Genomic DNA, 19,664 nt, shown 5'->3' on the forward strand with positions numbered 1-19,664 from the left:
CATGAATTGATCAGCCCAAACCAATTCTGTCCCATGCAAGAATGGTGGCCTGACGCCTAGACTTTCTATCCTCCTGGCCCTTACATAGTCAACCCCCACTTCTCTGGGAATCAGGGCCTCCATCAGGGGGGTACAGGCAGTAAACCTGTAAGGGGCACGTAGGTCCCCAGGGGCCCGGATGGCAATCCCCCCCTTTTTTTTTATCTAAAAAAATATATATATATTTTTATATATTTTTATTTTATTTTTTATTAAAGGGAAAAAAACATATTTTTTTTTAGAGGTCCCAGGGCCCCCAGATGGCAACCCCCCCTTTTTGTTATTTATTTTTTATTAAACAAAAATGTTTAATATATTATGTTATTAAAGGGACAATTTTTTTTTTTTTTTTTAGGGGTCCGGAGGTCCCCAGGGCCCCGGATGACAACCCCCCTTTTTTTTTTATAAAAAAAAATCATTTTTTTATATATTTTTTTATTTCGTTTATTTTTTATATATATAATTATTATTAAATTAATATATTATTATTAAAAGGCCCAGAGGCCCTATATATATTTTTATTAAAGGACTCAGAGGTCCCCAGGGCCCCATGTGCCAAACCCCCCCTTTTTTTTTTTTATAAATGTTTATTTTTGTTTATATATATATTTTTTAATTAAAGGGCCCAGAGGTCCCCAAATTATATATATATATATATATATATATATATATATATTTTTTTTTTTTTTATTAAAGGGCCCAGAGGTCCCCAGGGCCCCAGATGGCAACCCCCCTTTTTAAAAATAAATAAATAAATATATATTTTTTATTTCTTTTTTTCTTTTTATTAAAGGGCCCAGAGGTCCCCAGGGCCCCGAATGGCTACCCCCCTTTTTTTTATATATTTTTCTTTATTTCTTATTTTTTTTGTAAAGTGCCCCCCCGCTCCTCAATTCGCGGTAGCCCCCCCTGCTTCTCAATTTCAGGTGCCCCCCCCCCCCCGGTTCTCTGCTCCAGGGGGCCCATGCCTGAAGCTGTGTAAGGGGCCCCATAATTCCTGATGGCGGCCCTGCTGGGAATACTGACATACTTGGTCCATGTGCAAGCTTCCAGGACCTGGGCGGTCAGGTTTGCACTTCTCACTCTCCTGTCCAGGTATTGGCTGTAACAAGCACTTTTCTACAAAGATAATCACACATAGGTTTGTAGATTAGTTATGAACAAAGGAGAACAGTACAAATAATGGCATGAATATACTCCATACTGACTTGACAATAAAGTATGCAGCTATTGGATCTCGTGTGGCTCTCAGCTGTTGTAATTCAATTACTCTCTGTCCCAAGGCAGTAAGTTTCCTAAGCAGTCCAGTTCTTCCAAAAGGGGAGAACAAGAGGACACACCAAACTTCTCCCTCTCTCTGCAGGTTGCTTTCCCAGTCTTTTTCCTTCATTCAGTACCATTCTCCATCCCAGTATTTAGCGGCAAGAACCCCTATCCAGCCCCTCCCCCAAAGGGGAGAAAACGACCACCTTATGCAAGCAATCTATCTTTAGGTAATTTATCTATCGATCGGCGCTGTTCGGAACAGTTCAGAAATGATCTGAAAAGAATCTGAACTTTTGTCCTCTGGCCTTTTCATGTGTTCCCGAGGCTCTCCGGCGTCCCCCCACCTCTGGCCGGATGCGATATTGCATGCCATTGAAGTCAATGCAGATCAAATTATTTTAGTTTCCATTGACTTCAATGGAGAAACTCGTTTTGATAGGCGAGTACTTTGGAGTACGAGCATTCTCCTGGAACGAATTATGCTCGTAATCTGAGGTTCCACTGTAATAAAATAAGTACATCGCTACCTGTAAATTTTGCATATTGTTACCAGCCAGCAAAGTGTTTTATTGTACATATGATCACCTTGTTTCCGCATTGCTGTTCTGTTCATTACTCATTACATAAAATCAGAAAGTTGCCAGAAGATATTTTCTCGCCTGGTCTCTTTCAATCACTGCCACCCAGCAATTCCTGCCAACTTACCTGCAAGTTTTCTACTGTTTTTTCAATTACAGAGTCTCTTTAAAAACATGATACATACACATGCAGTATTGATAGTGGTGGAATTACCACAGCTGCGTGGGCTGCTATGGGGTTAGAGTTGTACCTAGTAGGGATGAGCCGAACACCCCCCCGTTCGGTTCGCACCAGAACCTGCGAACAGACCAAAAGTTTGTGTGAACTTTAGTACCCCGTTAAAGTCTATGGGACTCGAACCTTTGAAATCTAAAGTGCTAATTTTAAAGGCTAATATGCATGTTATTGTCCTAAAAAGTGTTTGGGGACCTGGGTCCTGTCCCAGGGGACATGTATCAATGCAAAAAAAAGTTTTAAAAACTGATGTTTTTTCGGGAGCAGTGATTTTAATAATGCTTAAAGTGAAACAATAAAAGTGAAATATTCCTTTAAATTTCGTACCTAGGGGGGGTGTCTAGTATGCCTGTAAAATAGCACATGTTTCCCGTGCTTAGAACTGTCTCTGCACAAAGTGTCATTTCTGAAGGAAAAAAGTAATTTAAAAATCATTCACGGCTATAATGAATTGTCGGCTCCCGGCAATTCAGGGAAAATTCATTCATAAAAAAAAAAAGCGTGGGGGTCCCCCCAAATTCAATTACCAGGCCCTTCAGGTCTGGTATGGATATTAAAGCGGTGGTTCCCCTAAAAATAAAATTTTGACATCGCATTTAGCAAATAAATTACAATTAGAATCGGCTTGTTTTATTTAAAAAATACCTCCGTACGTATCGTTTCCTATATTCGGTCCCACCGCCACTTCCAGGTACGATGCAGGCGGTGGGCGTTCCTAATTGATTGACAGGCATCCGAACGACGCATCCATCGCATCACGAGATGCCGAAAAAAGCCGAACGTCGGTGCGGCTCTATACGGCGCATGCGCACCGACGTTCGGCTTTTTTCGGCATCTCGTGACGCGATGGATGCGTCGGTCGGATGCCTGTCAATCAATTAGGAACGCCCACCGCCTGCATCGTACCCGGAAGTGGCGGTGGGACCGAATATAGGAAACGATACGTACGGAGGTATTTTTTAAATAAAACAAGCCGATTCTAATTGTAATTTATTTGCTAAATGCGATGTCAAAATTTTATTTTTAGGGGAACCACCGCTTTAAGGGGGAACCCTGCCATCAATTTTAAAAAAAAATTACGTGGGGTTCCCCCCAAATATTCATTCCAGACCCGTCAGGTCTGGTGTGGATTTTAAGGGAAACTCCACCGCAAATTAAAAAAAAATGGCGCGGAGTTCCCCCAAGAATCCACACCAGACCCCTTATCCGAGCACGTAACCTGGCCAGTCGCAGAAAAGAGGGGGGGACGAGAAAGCGCCCCCCCCTCCTGAACCGTACCAGGCCACATGCCCTCAACATGGGGAGTATGATGGGGACAAGGGCCACATCCCCACAACACTGGTCGTTGGTTGTGGGGGTCTCCGGGCGGGGGGCTTATCAGAATCTGGAAGACCCCTTTAACAAAGTGGACCCCCAGATCCCGCCCCCCCCTATGTGAATTGGTAATGGGGTACATTGTACCTCTACCAATTCACTAAGGAAGTGGAAATAATAGTAAAAAAACACACACACACCGTGAAAAAGGTACTTTATTAAAAAATAAATAAAAATCCAGCGGTGGTAATCCACTCTCGATCCCCGCTCCAACGTTGTCGGTATCCAACAACGGGTGATCTCCTCTCCGCCGGGGTCCATCGATGAGAAGGTCCATCCAGGTCCAGGATCCAGAGCGCACGCGTCGCCGGCCACCTGTTTCCACCGGAGACAGCCTGACGAATGACGCGGCTTGAGCCAGTGACAGCGCTTATATAGGTGAGGCGGGGCCACCCGGCACATGACCCCGCCCCCTCTGACGCAAGGGAAAGCCTGGGCTTCCCCAGTGACGTAGTCAGAGGGTGCGTCAGAGGGGGATGAGTCACGTGACGAGTGGCTCCGCCTCACCTATATAAGAGCTGTTACTGGCTCAAGCCGCGGCATTCGCCGGTCTGTCTCCGGTGGAGACAGGCGGAGAGGAGATCACCCGTCGCTGGATACTGACAACGTTGGAGCGGGGATTGAGAGTGGATTACCTCGAACTCGAAGCTCATCCCTAGTACCCAGTGGTGTCCTGGTGGAAGGCTCAGCTGAAAGTGGTGGTAGGGTCCATCAAAATTTTGCTGTGACTTGCAGTTACCCAATTAAATATAGGAGTGTTATTACAAAATCGAAACATGCACATAGCGTTCACACTACTTCACACGAACATCCATGCAATTATTTATCATTCATTATCACAGAGAAGAGGGAAGGAAAATCTAGAATGAAAGTCACATACAAAATATTTCTCAATATTATTTTCAGATTTGACTCTTTAGATTAAAAACAGAAGTACTAACTTCTGTAATAGTTAAAAGAAACTCCTTTTTCTTTTAAATGTTTCAGTAGGTCTCACACCAACCACATGCTAACAGGCTGATTAATAAAGCAGTGCAAAAAAAGTAGAGTAGCAATAGAGTAAGTTAAGTCTAAAACCCCATCAGATTTTTATTGCTGTCTGTGTTCCTGCGAAAGATGTTCCATTACTTCTTGTCTGGTTCATCCCATGTCTATAGGAAATTAAGTGAGAGTCAAGCTGGAAATGCACTAGTAGATTTTCAAATGGACATTTTCCTACAAACATTTGCGCCAAAAATTTCAGTACATTCAATGACTTGACAGATGTTGTTCAAAAGCACTGATCATGCCTGGGGTATTGTCCAAGTACCGGCTGTTACGCTACTTACCCAAAGATTACCTTACTTTATCTAAATAATTCAGACCAGACATACTTTCCTGGGTTTAAATGGCCATAGCAGCCCTTTATTACAATAACCAACCATAAAACTCTTTTATTACATATTGTACTGTATATAAAATGGTGATAAACCGAAAAACATATCATAACCTCTCTGACTGAACATAACTGCCTGATTTTCATGTCTTAGGATTTTTGAAGGTACCCTTTACTGACCACTAGCTGTATCTGGCACCACCTTGCCTTTTTACGGCCCCAGCCGCAACTTACGCCAGCTTGGGGACAATTGTTTGGCTAATTCACCAGCTGATACAGCCAACTGCCCCACCACGTGTTACTTCCGCCCTCTTTAGGGCAGGTACACCCATACCATAGATGGGCCCAAACCCATCGTTCTCCAAAGAACAAAACCATCCCCGCCTTCAAAAACCCTACGACCTCTGCCTGCTGCTACGACACTATGCAATCCCCATCAAACCTGAACTAAAACAATCACAAGTAAACCTGTGGACAAACACAACAAAATTGGGCAGGAGGGTGGGAGAATTTAGTCCGTTGCTGTCCTTTGGTCAAACTGATACCAGGGTGTCGCCTCCCACCTAGTAAACCCTTAGGACCACCCTGTCCCACCCTACTACCCTCCAATAAGGTGATTTTATGATTCCCCTACTATTACTGACTATTGTTAACCCCTAACTTACTGAGGCCTTCCTGACCAAACCCCATCATTTTTGTATTAAAGAGGCAACCATATGACTAACGGATGTAGCCATCAGATGAAATTTGTAATTCATAGGAGAGGCTTGAGCATAAAAATGCATATAGGTAAAGCAAAGCATATACGGTATATTGAATATGTTTTAACTTATCCTTTTTCAAAAAAAATTTACAGACTTGTCAGCAGATCAAGGCCCGCAAACATGGAAGTACTACAGGTGAATTAAATGGAGTGTGCTCACTTCGTACTTATGAAAATGGGGATGTTAGGAATTTTACGTTTTCCAATCTTGCAAAAACTGGTAAGGGTGTTTTGATTGACAGGTGATTTTAAATTGCATGAATTTGTCAAAATATCATTAATATAACTACCAATGTTCTGGGTGATTTCCAGACAAGGAAAGCTTGCTGATTATGTTGTGAAAGCTTATATTAAATTGTATGTAAAACACAAACGTTTTTTTTTAGGACATCCTCTGTCCTGCTGCAAAGCTTCCCCTTTACTTTCTGTCCCAGAGATCTCCCAAGGTGACAAATTCAAATTCCCATCATAGGGAAATGTTGCGGGACGGAGAATTTTACCTTACCTCTTGCCGCAATGACAACTGAACGTTTAAAAATTTTCCTTCACTTCACGTCTCTGTGCCAGTGGTCACTGGGACAAATAGAGGGGTACATTTCTCCCAGCGAGGACACTAACGGCAATAAAAAATTAGCTAAGGTACTAACCCTTCCCTACACTTTGTAAAACAAACAATGCCTTTACATACACCTTAACTGGATGAATTTTAACACAGAAAATGTTACATGGTATAAACAATGATATTAAAAATGTAATCCCAATCATCTGACAATGTACTGGTGAAAAATAATCACTACAGAGGAATTACAAATTTGAAAATAAAGTCAGTGCTAAACACCCCCAAAAAATATGTATATAGCTGCTAGCAAAGAGGTATTATACTCAATCCCTCAGTGATAGACGAAAACACATAAAATACAGCGCTATATAATCAAAAGACAAAATGTGCCTCATTTAAAACCCCTTGCCGCCGAGCGTACGCACATATGCGTCCTCGGCTTTCGGGGTTATACCGGGATGATGCCCGCAGCTGCAGGCATCATCCCGGTATCATTTTTTAGAGCCGGCGATTGGCTTTCCAGGGATAACAACCAATGTGGCTAAAAGACGCTCAGTTGTTATCCCGGAGGAGCGGGAGGGGACATCCCCCCCCCTCCCACCACCTCTGCTTCTCTTACTGGGCATCCCACCGGGAGACCTGATCTACTAACCGCCACCTCCAGTGCCTAGTCGTAGACTGAAACAAAGCCGCAAACGGCTTCAATCCAGTCTCTTGAATGTAAACATAGAAGTGACGTCACAACGTCACTTCCAGTTTACTCGGCTGCCAATGGCGCCGGTTTTAAAAAGTACACAGTATTCAGAATCGCCTTTTTCAGCAATCTAAATACTTTGAAGATCAAAGGAGGGATTGGGGGTGTTTTGGAAGTGAATGTACAATGTACAATGTACCGTATATACTCGAGTATAAGCAGAGTTTTTCAGCACATTATTTTGTGCTGAAAATGCCCCCCTCGGCTTATACTCGAGTCTGTGTCGAATCTGCTCTCTGTGTCAAATCTGCTCTCTGTGTCGTCAGTCTAGTCGACGGCTGTGCAGTGTAACAAAGCCACGCCTCCTCCTCGTCCTAGTCTGCAGATGGACACAGCGCCGGAGATCAGGTAGGGAGATTGGACAGGCATGGGCACAGTGACAGTGAGGCATGGGCACAGTGAGGCATGGGCACAGTGAGGCATGGACATAGTGAGGCATGGACACAGTGAGGCATGGGCAAAGTGAGGCATGGGCATAGTGAGGCATGGACACAGTGAGGCACAGTGAGGCATGGGCATAGTGAGGCAAGGACACAGTGAGGCACAGTGAGGCATGCACATGGACACAGTGAGGCATGCAGATGGACACCATAGGCTTATACCCGAGTCAGTAAGTTTTCCCAATTTTTTGTGGTAAAATTAGGCCCTCGGCTTATATTCGGGTAGGCTTATACTCGAGTATATACGGTATATGTAAAGTGCTGCGTAAATTGATGGCGCTATACAAGTACCTGAAATAAATAAGAAAGATCATTTCTGAAACTATGCAAAAGCAGTTATGGTACCTGCATAGTTAGAACTGTTTTCGAATATGTCTATAACATTATATGTTCACAATTACTTTAAGTGCCGAACTGCTAGTTTTTCACATCCACTGTTATCTGCACATTGGATGGGTTCTTTATAGCCTGAAGGTAGTTATGAGCTTAGAACAGGGGTGCCCAACCTTTCGAAGGCCAGGGGCCACTTAAGCGACTTAGTAATTAGTCGTGGGCCACAATGAACGGAGTGGGCAGATGACAGGTCTGTGTCCAGTCTGCATATGTAAAGCAGACACAGACATAGCCCAATCTACTCTACCTCTGATCCAATCAGATGGAAGTAGATGGATCCACTTCTGTTTTTTTTTAGCAGATTGGATTGGAGGTAGGCAGGTGTAAATGGACAAAAGTCTGTTTACATCTGCCACTCCACAGAGGTGAATGGTGGGTCCGATTGGGTCTAAGGGGCCTAAGGCTGCTTTTACACTGATGGTCTGCGGTCTACCCACACCGTGGGTGTGGCGCAGTGTTCCTGTGGTTTTCCCACCGGTTAGCTGCACTTTGCCATAGAAGCTTATTATATTCTGCAGGTGTGGTGCACTTTCTGAAAAGCTGCTTGCTTCCTCTACCGCCGGCTTCATTCACAACACTGATGCTCTGGGATAGCAGGTCGGCAACCTGCAATATGGGCTTGCCAACCAGCCATTCCAGAGCAGGTGGTCGCGGGCCACATCAGAGGGCTCCGCGGGCCACATGTGGCCCCCGGGCCACTGGTTGGGCACCCCTGGCTTAGAACCACAGGAAAAATAATTAACCAATCACAGGTGGGAAAAGTGTACTGAAAATCCAGTTATTCTGCAAAAACTGTAAGTAGCTGGTTTCAGACTCCTATATAAACTGGATACTACAGACATAGGCTTGCGCAGGGGGTGTTCCACCCCAATCACCGGTAACCAATAAGCATATGGCTCTGTGTGCAGGTACTTTTTTAGCACCACCAAATTCAAAGTCTCTGTTTGAATGTCTAAAAAAAAATGAAACACTTGTCCAAAATAATCGGTGTGGGAGGAAAACAGTGGCTTAAAGCCACAGAGGCTGATAGTGTTTTCATAGTCCCGGCTACAAGGGTCAGGGTTTCCTTCTCGTTCAGCAGATTAATATCTTTCTGTGTTTACAGAAGAAGCAGAATAGTGTCAGGATTGTGTTTAGGAGCGAGAGAAGGGGGGATAGAAGAAGCTGCCGAGGGAGGTTTTGTAGATCGTTCAGATCAAGTGAGGTCAGTGGTCAGACTGATATAACCCAGATAGTACATTTGACCTAAAACTAGTCTGCTCTGTGATCGAGTGACTGATTTTTTCTGTATGGCTAATAGAGACTGGGATCGGTATAGGCGCAGCCTGCTTTATTGTGCAAGGAATCACTCACATCAATGTGAGAAACATTTACACAGGGGCGGACTGACCATTGAGGCACTCGGGCACTGCCCGAGGGCCCCATGCCACTAGGGGGCCCCATCAGGATTGCCAGGCTCAGTAAAACCAAGGACAGTATGTCAAAATCTGTGTTTTTTTTTTTACATCTGTCCCTGATATGTCCAAAACCGACATGCTTTTGATGTGAAAATCCCGAGATTTTAGCTGCCCCGCCTCTGAACTGCCATATGTAAGTCCGGGGGCCCCATAATCTTCTATTGCCCAGGGGTCCCATGAGTTGTCAGTCCGCCCCTGCATTTACACAATCTCAAGGGAAGCCCACAATGAAAAAATGCCCTTTTTTTTAAATACTTCAATCAGAAAAAAAACAACAGCATTACAGCTGTTAGATGGTGTGGACATTTGTTACCCCAAACACTTCATATTCTTGATATGTGCCTGCTGTATCATGTACTTGTATGAAAATGTATTGCTTCCTTTATGTGAAATCCCTGGTGTTCCTGCTAGCCCCCTTGTTTTCCTATTAAAACTGACCACACTAAGCAGGAGAGCACACCATGGTCAGTTCTCTAGCTATGCTGGGGAGACTCAGTGTACTCTTCTCCAATGATCATACTTGTCCTGACACCCCCCCACTGCACAGTCATTCACTGGCAAGCTCAGTGTACTGCTGCTTCTCCTTCCTGAGCTTTATGCAGCTGAGAACAGAGGGAATGTGATCATTTATACAAAAGGGGAAAAACAATAATGTATAATGTTATTTTATATCTATGCAAAAATGTTTTGCCTTTCATTTCTATTTTAAACAGAATGGGTTGTTTTACAAAGTGATCGTTTACAATCACTTTAAGTTTTTTTTTTTTTTTTAACTAGGAACAGTACTTCCATTGAATTGAGAAGTGTGCTGGTTGTTCATTGAAATCATTATTCCTCTGTCCCCATACCCATACACACAGGTGTGTGTCTATGTGTTGGGTGCACACTCGAATGCAATAGGCTGTACACACCTATGACTACAGAACATGTTTCTCCCAGCAAATACATTGATACCTGTTTTCTTTTATGCAGTGTATAGTTTGGTGATGGAGAAGAACAAGCCTAATAACTTGATGGGCAAAGCGGAAGCACTGAATAATAATGGTAAGTTGTAACCTGAATGGTCAGAGATAAAAGTAAAGCATATATTATAAAGGTTTAACAGATAACATGACAAAAAAAACAGAAAGCAACTATACTACTTTTAAAGCGGGGGTTCGCCCTGTTAAAAAAAAAAAAAAAGTTTTTTTTTATTAGACCATTAAATTCGGCATCGTAGCGCGAGCTACGGTATGCCGGTCTTACATTTTTTATGCCCGTACTCACTGCGGTATCGCTGATTGAAGAATCCGGGGAATGGGCGTTCCTATGGTGAGAGAAGGTGATTGACGGCCGGCCCTGGCACGTCACGCTTCTCCGGAAATAGCCGAAATAGGCTTGGCTATTCACGGCGCCTGCGCATAGCCTGTGCGCAGGCGTCGTGAATAGCCGAGACCTACTCCGGCTGTCTTCGGGGAGCGTGACGTGCCAGAGCCGGCCGTCAATCATCCTCCCTCTCCATAGGCACGCCCATTCCCCGCGGGAGTCGATTTCTTCAATCAGCGATACCACAGTGAGTACGGGGATTAAAAATTTAAGACCGGCATACCGTAGCTCACGCTACGATGCCGAATTTAATGGTCTAATGATGGAAAGGAGGGTGAACTACCGCTTTAAGCTATAACACAAACAATGCAACTACATGGCTAAATAGTATATACAACTGAATGAACTATACCGCTGTATACACTATTGTTCACACCAGTCTATGAACATTGCATATGCTGTTTATACACATACTACTGTTTTTCATTCACATACCTAGCTAAGGTAATGAAACATAGATGTGTTTTATCTAGTGACCTGCACACCAGGAAGGTTTTCCCCATACCTGAGTGTCATATACAGGTCGGGAAAACTGCCATGGAACATACACACGGCCGTTTTTCCTGGCGAAAAGCTGTCATGCCAGTTTTCCTGCCGGGAAAAACAGTCGTGTGTACGAAGCATCAGGGTCATTAATTTCTTGTGCCTTTTTGTGTTTGCTAACCACTTCCCGACGGCCTATATACGGCCACAGGGTGGTTCTACTTCTCTGGGGCGCCGTCATTTGACGTCCGCCCCTTTCCGCGTTCCCCGCGCGCGCTCCCGAGCGCGCAGCGGGGAACTTCTGTGCTGGCCGTGTCCCTTGGACACAGCCAATCACAGATCGCCGTGAACGGCCAATCGGAGTGGCCGTTTGCTAGGCGATCTGTGCGGCCAATGAGAGATGATCTCATATGTTTACATATGAGATAATTTCTCATTGCCGGCTCTCACAGTCACAGACAGCGGTGCTGTCAGGGGAGAGAGGAGACCGATCTGTGTCTCTTGTACATAGAGACACAGATCGGTCACCTCCCCCAGTCACCCCCCTTCCCCCACAGTTAGAACACTATATAGGGAATACATTTAACCCAGGGGTCAAGTTCTGGGGGAAAAAGTGTGGGAACTCCCACACAAGATCCACTCCCCCACCAAAAAAAAAAATATGATGCGCTCATATGCATAATTACTAAACCGCATGTTTTTTTAAGCAAGTTCTTTCTAAATCCCGCGATAACTCGTGGCAGACCTTCGCAATGTCTCCTGGGAACAATGACAAAAGCTCCCAGGAGACATTGCGGCATCGAGGAAGTGACAGAATACCCGCACACTACCCGATGAATCCAGATACAGGAAGCAGCCAGTAACATAAAGGATTACTAAGGTTCGCCTGCCCCTGACAGTGACTCGAGCTGGGCATCGCCACTTAGTGAAGGATTGGCTCGGGCGGTTCAACTGCTCTCGGCTGCTCTAGTCCTGCAAAGGGAACTGAGTTCCTGCTGTGAAAAAAAGTGCAGGAACTCCGTTCCCACCCGTTCCCGCAGGACTAGAGCCCTGATTTAACCCCTTTCTCACCCCCTGGTGTTAACCCCTTCCCTGCCAGTCACATTTATACAGTAATTAGTGCATATTTATAGCACTGATTGCAGTATAAATGTGAATGGTGCCAAAAATGTGCCAAAAGTGTCCGATGTGTCTGCCATAATGTCGCAGTCGCAATAAAAATCGCAGATCGCCGCCATTACTAGTAAAAAAATAATAATAATTCTGTCCCTTATTTTGTAGGCGCTATAACTTTTGCGCAAACCAGTCGCTTATTGTGATTTTTTTTTTCACTAAAAATATGTAGAATACGTATCGGCCTAGACTGAGGATAAAAAAATTTAGCTATTTATTATAGCAACCAGTAAAAAAAATTATTTTTTTTCAAAATTGTCGCTCTATTTTTGTTCATAGCGCAAAAAATAAAAACCGCAGAGGTGATCAAATACCACCAAAAGAAAGCTCTATTTATGGGAAAAAAAGGATGTCAATTTTGTTTGGGAGCCACGTCGCACGACCGCGCAATTGTCAGTTAAAGCGACGCAGTGCCGAATAGCAAAAAGTCCTCTGGGTAGGAAGGGGGTTTAAGTGCCCAGTAAGGAAGTGGTTAATTTGTTTCCTTTATAAATAGAGATCAGCAGTAACACAATGGAAATGAAGAATGATCCCAAGGAAATGAAAAGCTCCATTAATGACAATAGTAACAACAATAACAACAACAATGATGAAGATGATGAAGGTGGTAAGTTAAAACAATTTTTTTATGACCCCTTTTAAAAAATGTGTTCTATTTTTATGTATGCTCTAGACAAAAAAATAAAATAAAAAAATCTTTATAAATAGAGATCAACAGTAACATAATGGAAATGAAGACTGATCTTGGGGAAATGAAAAGCTCTATTAATGACAATAGTAACAACAATAATAACAACAATGATGAAGACGATGACGGTGGTAAGTTAAAAACATTTATTTTTACGCCTTTTAAAAAAAATTGTAAGTCTATCTTCTATGTATGCTTTAGACAAAATTTAGGTGTCCGGCCCCCTGTTGAGCGCCGGCCATCTGAATTACAGCGGTGGATGTGTTTTGGAAGTTCCTGATTAGAGCCAGAGGCTCTAATAGGCTTAATGACTAGAGCCTATGGGCTCTAATCGGCTTCCAAATGGTTAAACAGAGGGCTTCCAAATGGTTAAACAGAGGGCTTCCAAATGGTTAAACAGAGGGCTTTCAAATGGTTAAACAATGCTGTGTTAGGGAATCGCTTCCCTAACACTGATCTGCCTCTCAGCCAATCAGGTGCACTTGGTCTGGTTACCGGTCACCTTATAGGCTGAAGCTACAGGCGCTCTGATTGGACGCCTATCAGGCATCAAATCATAGCAGAGATGACATTGAGGATGGGAGAAGACATCAAGGACTCGGAGGGAGCACAGAGGAGGATGGGCGCTGACCTGAGAAAGTTAAGTGCCGGGCGGGGGACTGGCTGCATTTGAGGGGCAAACTGGCTGCATTTGAGGGGCAAACTGGCTGCATTTGATGGGGAAACTGGCTGCATTTGATGGGGAAACTGGCTGCATTTGAGGGGAAACTGGCTGCATTTGATGGGGAAACTGGCTGCATTTGAGGGGCAAACTGGCTGCATTTGATGGGGAAACTGGCTGCATTTGAGAGGAAACGGGCTGCATTTGAGAGGAAACTGGCTGCATTTGAGAAGAAACTGGCTGCATTTGATGGGGAAACTGGCTGCATTTGAGGGGCAAACTGGCTGCATTTAATGGGGAAACTGGCTGAATTGATGGGGAAATTGGCTGCATTTGAGGGAAAACTGGCTGCATTTAATGGGGAAACTGGATGCATTTTAAGGAAAACTGGCTGCATTTTAAGGGAAACTGGCTGCATTTGATGGGGAAACTGGCTGTATTTTAGAAGAAAATGGCTGCATTTGATGGGGAAACTGGCTGCATTTGAGGGGCAAACTGGCGGCCTTTGAGGGGCAAACTGGCTGCATTTAATGGGGAAACTGGCTGAATTGATGGGGAAACTGGCTGCATTTGAGGGGAACTGGCTGCATTTGAGGGGAAACTGGCTGCATTTGAGAGGAAACTGGCTGCATTTGATGGGGAAACTGGCTGCATTTGATGGGGAAACTGGCGGCATTTGAGGGGGCAAACTGGCTGCATTTAATGGGGAAACTGGCTGAATTGATGGGGAAACTGGCTGCATTTGAGGGAAAACTGTCTGCATTTAATGGGGAAACTGGCTGCATTTTAAGGGAAACTGGCTGCATTTTAAGGGAAACTGGCTGCATTTGAGGAGAAAATGGCTGCATTTGATGGGGAAACTGGCTGCATTTTAGAAGAAAATGGCTGCATTTGATGGGGAAACTGGCTGCATTTGAGGGGCAAACTGGCGGCCTTTGAGGGGCAAACTGGCTGCATTTAATGGGGAAACTGGCTGAATTGATGGGGAAACTGGCTGCATTTGAGGGGAAACTGGCTGCATTTGAGGGGAAACTGGCTGCATTTGATGGGGAAACTGGCTGCATTTGAGGGGCAAACTGGCTGCATTTGAGAGGAAACGGGCTGCATTTGAGAGGAAACTGGCTGCATTTGAGAAGAAACTGGCTGCATTTGATGGGGAAACTGGCTGCATTTGAGGGGCAAACTGGCTGCATTTAATGGGGAAACTGGCTGAATTGATGGGGAAATTGGCTGCATTTGAGGGAAAACTGGCTGCATTTAATGGGGAAACTGGATGCATTTTAAGGAAAACTGGCTGCATTTTAAGGGAAACTGGCTGCATTTGATGGGGAAACTGGCTGTATTTTAGAAGAAAATGGCTGCATTTGATGGGGAAACTGGCTGCATTTGAGGGGCAAACTGGCGGCCTTTGAGGGGCAAACTGGCTGCATTTAATGGGGAAACTGGCTGAATTGATGGGGAAACTGGCTGCATTTGAGGGGAACTGGCTGCATTTGAGGGGAAACTGGCTGCATTTGAGAGGAAACTGGCTGCATTTGATGGGGAAACTGGCTGCATTTGATGGGGAAACTGGCGGCATTTGAGGGGGCAAACTGGCTGCATTTAATGGGGAAACTGGCTGAATTGATGGGGAAACTGGCTGCATTTGAGGGAAAACTGTCTGCATTTAATGGGGAAACTGGCTGCATTTTAAGGGAAACTGGCTGCATTTTAAGGGAAACTGGCTGCATTTGAGGAGAAAATGGCTGCATTTGATGGGGAAACTGGCTGCATTTTAGAAGAAAATGGCTGCATTTGATGGGGAAACTGGCTGCATTTGAGGGGCAAACTGGCGGCCTTTGAGGGGCAAACTGGCTGCATTTAATGGGGAAACTGGCTGAATTGATGGGGAAACTGGCTGCATTTGAGGGGAAACTGGCTGCATTTGAGGGGAAACTGGCTGCATTTGATGGGGAAACTGGCTGCATTTGAGGGGCAAACTGGCTGCATTTGAGAGGAAACTGGCTGCATTTGAGAGGAAACTGGCTGCATTTAAGGGGGAAACTGGCTGCATTTGAGGGGCAAACTGGCTGCATTTGAGAGGAAACTGGCTGCATTTGATGGGGAAACTGGCTGCATTTGAGGGGCAAACTGGCGGCATTTGAGAGGCAAACTGGCTGCATTTAATGGGGAAACTGGCAGAATTGATGGGGAAACTGGCTGCATTTGATGGGGAAACTGGCTGCATTTGAGGGGCAAACTGGCTGCATTTGATGGGGAAACTGGCTGCATTTGAGAGGAAACTGGCTGCATTTGATGGGGAAACTGGCTGCATTTGATGGGGAAACTGGCTGCATTTGAGGGGCAAACTGGCTGCATTTGAGGGGCAAACTGGCTGCATTTGAGAGGAAACTGGCTGCATTTGATGGGGAAACTGGCTGCATTTGATGGGGAAACTGGCTGCATTTGAGGGGCAAACTGGCGGCATTTGAGGGGCAAACTGGCTGCATTTAATGGGGAAACTGGCTGAATTGATGGGGAAACTGGCTGCATTTGAGGGAAAACTGGCTGCATTTAATGGGGAAACTGGCTGCATTTTAAGGGAAACTGGCTGCATTTGAGGGGAAAATGGCTGCATTTGATGGGGAAACTGGCTGCATTTCGAGGGGGCAAACTAGCATAATTTGAGGGGGAAAACTGGCGATGTTTGATGGGCACAGTGGTTGCATTTGATGGGCACAGTGTTTGCGCCCCCCCCCCAAATTAAAAAATTTGGAGCACCAGCCGCCACTGGAATTAGTTATAATTCAAATTGACTTTCAAATATAATGGGGCTGATTTACTGAAACTGGAGAGTGCTGTTTGGCTATCATGCACAGGTGCAGCTGTGCATGGTATTTTAGTAAATCAACCCCAATGCTTGGTTAAAATACTATTACTGCTCATTCTCCAGTCTTCAGACAACAAAGATTTTGCGTCCATTGTGGACCCGGTTTGTAGAACTGGTAGTGGAAATACCTAGATGCTGATAACTGCTAATCTGTACAGGTCCTATGAATAAATGCATTTAGAATTTCAGTACAGTGGCTCCTGAGATAGCATCAAAGAAGATGCTATACGTAAAACACAGATAACCTAATATTATCCAGGATCGCTGACAATTTTAGGCCTGTTCAGACTCCTACTTTATTTCTGAAGCATTCAGATGTTGAAAATTGATGATTCAAAAAAGATTTTTGTCATACAGTAAATCAGGTTTCCAGGTATAAATTATTTGAGCCCGAAAACAACCACGACAAAAACAATTGTGTCGATTTTGTTATTCATCACATGCAGTATATTTATTTTAACTTTCTGTACGCCTGTCCTTCATGTTTGATGGTTTAATATGTTTATAGACATGGCACAGGAGGGGGACAGAGGCTGGGGACATGGCACAGGAGGGGGACAGAGGCTGGGGACATGGCACAGGAGGGGGACAGAGGCTGGGGACATGGCACAGGAGGGGGACAGACGCTGGGGACATGACACAGGAGGGGGACAGACGCTGGGGACAGGCAGCCATTGTTTAATCGATAACAATTGATTAAACAGTGGCTGCATGTGATGGCATAGTGGCTGCGTGTGATGGCACAGTGGTTGCGTGTGATGGGCACAGTGGCGACAATTGATGGCACAGTGGCTGCGTTTGATGGCATGGCACAGTGGCGACAATTGATGGCACAGTGGCTGCGTTTGATGGCATGGCACAGTGGCTGTGTTTGATTGCACAGTGGCTGCGTTTGATGGCATGTCACAGTGGTGACAATTGATGGCACAGTGGCTGCGTTTGATGGCATGGCACAGTGGCGACAATTGATGGCACAGTGGCTGCGTTTGATGGCATGGCACAGTGGCGACAATTGATGGCACAGTGGCTGCGTTTGATGGCATGGCACAGTGGCGACAATTGATGGCACAGTGGCTGCGTTTGATGGCATGGCACAGTGGCTGTGTTTGATTGCACAGTGGCTGCGTTTGATGGCATGTCATAGTGGTGACAATTGATGGGCCCAGTGGCTGCCTGCATATGATGGGCACAGTGGCTGCCTGCATATGATGGGCACAGTGAGGCTTCAATTTTTTTGTTTGTTTTTTCGTCTGCGCCCCCCCCCCCCCAAAAAAAAAAATTTGAGCACCAGCCGCAGGCCACTGGACAAACTAATGCAGACAGACAGTGCACAGTACCATGAGGAAGTAAAAGCTGCCCAGGCCCCAGGCCCCCAGCAAACATGCCACAGCTATACTTCCTTTTCTTTCAGTGTCTAAGAGGCTGGCTCACACTGTCAGTCAGGTCGGTGGTCGGCCACACTCAGCACAGTCAGCACTGCAGCTCTCTCACCTCCTTGTCCACTCCTCAGCCCTCAACCCCACACTTCCCTGAGTTCCCTCACGCTGTGGACTCGAGATGGGCAGACGCAATTTGCAATTAGGCGCGGAGGCGCGCTGTGAATGCTGGGGCGGCCGCGGCGTCCTCGGCTCCTCCTCCTGATGTCCTGATCACTCTGCTTGCTAGGTGCCGTTCGTTTGAACAGCTGTTTTCCCCGCTGCGCATAGACACTCCCCCTTGGACGGATCTGTCCAATCGCGAGCAAGGGGGAGTGTCTATGTGACTCCCCCTTGCTCGCGATTGGACAGATCCGTCCAAGGGGGAGTGTTTATGCGCGGCGGGGAAAACAGCTGTTCAAACGAACGCTGTCTGTAATGTTCCCCGCCGCGGTGATTAACGTGGCAGCTGCGGCGGCGGCGATTTCGGCGGCGGCGGGGGGGCCGGATTAAAAGGTCCGCCGGGCCGTATACGGCCCGCGGGCCGTAGTTTGCCCAGGTCTGTTTTAGATTGCACTGTATACTGTATATTTACATTTTATACTGCCTCTGTTTTAAACACATTTTATTAATTTTGGCAGGAACGGAGATCGCCATAGTCCTCGATGGCTCAGGGAGCATAGAACCCGATGACTTCCAAAAGGCAAAGGATTTTATATCAAATCTGATGACAAAAATATGGGAAAAATGCTCTGAGGTTTGTTAAACTATGTCAAGAGAACAATGTTGAGTCTTTTTAAATAATCTAGAACGTAATAAATCAAAAAAATGTTTTTGTTTTAAAGCATTGTATGCTTTATCTTTTTTAAAGTTGCAATTGTAAATTCCCCTGTGAAAATTAAAAAATCACTAATGCATCACCTGTGATGACACATTTCAATTAGATACAGTGGAACCTTGGTTTACGAGTAACGCAGTTAACAAGCGTTTTGAAAGACGAGCAACTTTTTCTTTTCAATGCTGACTCGGTTTGTGAGTATTGTCTCGCAAAACAAGCAGAATTCAAGCTAATAGGGTGTGCAGTACCGCATTTGGCCAGAGATTCAGGTGCACCGGTGACACTCGGAACGGTTCGTAGCCGTTCGTAAATACTCTGAATCACTCGGAAATACCTATGAAAAACTCAGTTTCCGGGTGTTTCCAAGCCTTTCCGAGGGTTTCCAAGATCAGCCGATCGGCGCCTCCCACCTCTGGCCACATGCGGTATTACATGCCATAAAAAGTCAATGAGGAACAAATTATCTTAATTTCTATTGATTTCTATGGGGAAACTCGTTTTGATATGCGAGTGCTTTGGATCACAAGCATTCTCCTGGAACGAATAACGGTCATAATCCAAGGTTCCATTGTATATGCATAAAGAAGAACATAACAGAAGAATACATACTGTATACTGTATTTGAACTGTTTTATCTGGTCAACGATTTCAATTCTGCTCAGCTAGTCTTCTGATTCAGACACCCAAGCCATACTGCATAACCATGCCCTGGACTTTTCTGAAGTTAAAGAGAATGCCACTTTGTCCATTAAGAGCACTTTGGGGTATGAAGAAATTATTTCCAGATATGCATATAATCATCTCCTTTACCTTTCAGGATGCAATGATCAGGCCTGAATCACCAATTGCTAGAGGAGAGCAGGTCATATACCCAGTGTAGACTCCAAAACAGACCAACACAGAGCTTACACAAGGATTAGACTAATGCCGCATACACAC

At 45.0% G+C, this 19,664-nt stretch overlaps 1 protein-coding gene across 1 annotated transcript in view; it reads left to right on the top strand.

Annotated features, from left to right (window-relative positions):
* ITGAE (integrin subunit alpha E) overlaps positions 1 to 19,664 on the top strand; it is a 120,859-nt gene that overhangs the window by 36,011 nt on the left and 65,184 nt on the right. Inside the window, exons 5-9 of the mRNA XM_040338624.1 lie at positions 5,724 to 5,850; positions 10,206 to 10,277; positions 12,751 to 12,861; positions 12,963 to 13,073; positions 18,529 to 18,644. Of these exons, the coding sequence (XP_040194558.1) occupies positions 5,724 to 5,850; positions 10,206 to 10,277; positions 12,751 to 12,861; positions 12,963 to 13,073; positions 18,529 to 18,644 (537 nt within the window). The remainder of the gene's footprint in view (positions 1 to 5,723; positions 5,851 to 10,205; positions 10,278 to 12,750; positions 12,862 to 12,962; positions 13,074 to 18,528; positions 18,645 to 19,664) is intronic.

The sequence above is a fragment of the Rana temporaria genome, chromosome 2, assembly GCF_905171775.1.
Source record: "Rana temporaria chromosome 2, aRanTem1.1, whole genome shotgun sequence".
NCBI lineage: Eukaryota > Metazoa > Chordata > Amphibia > Anura > Ranidae > Rana > Rana temporaria.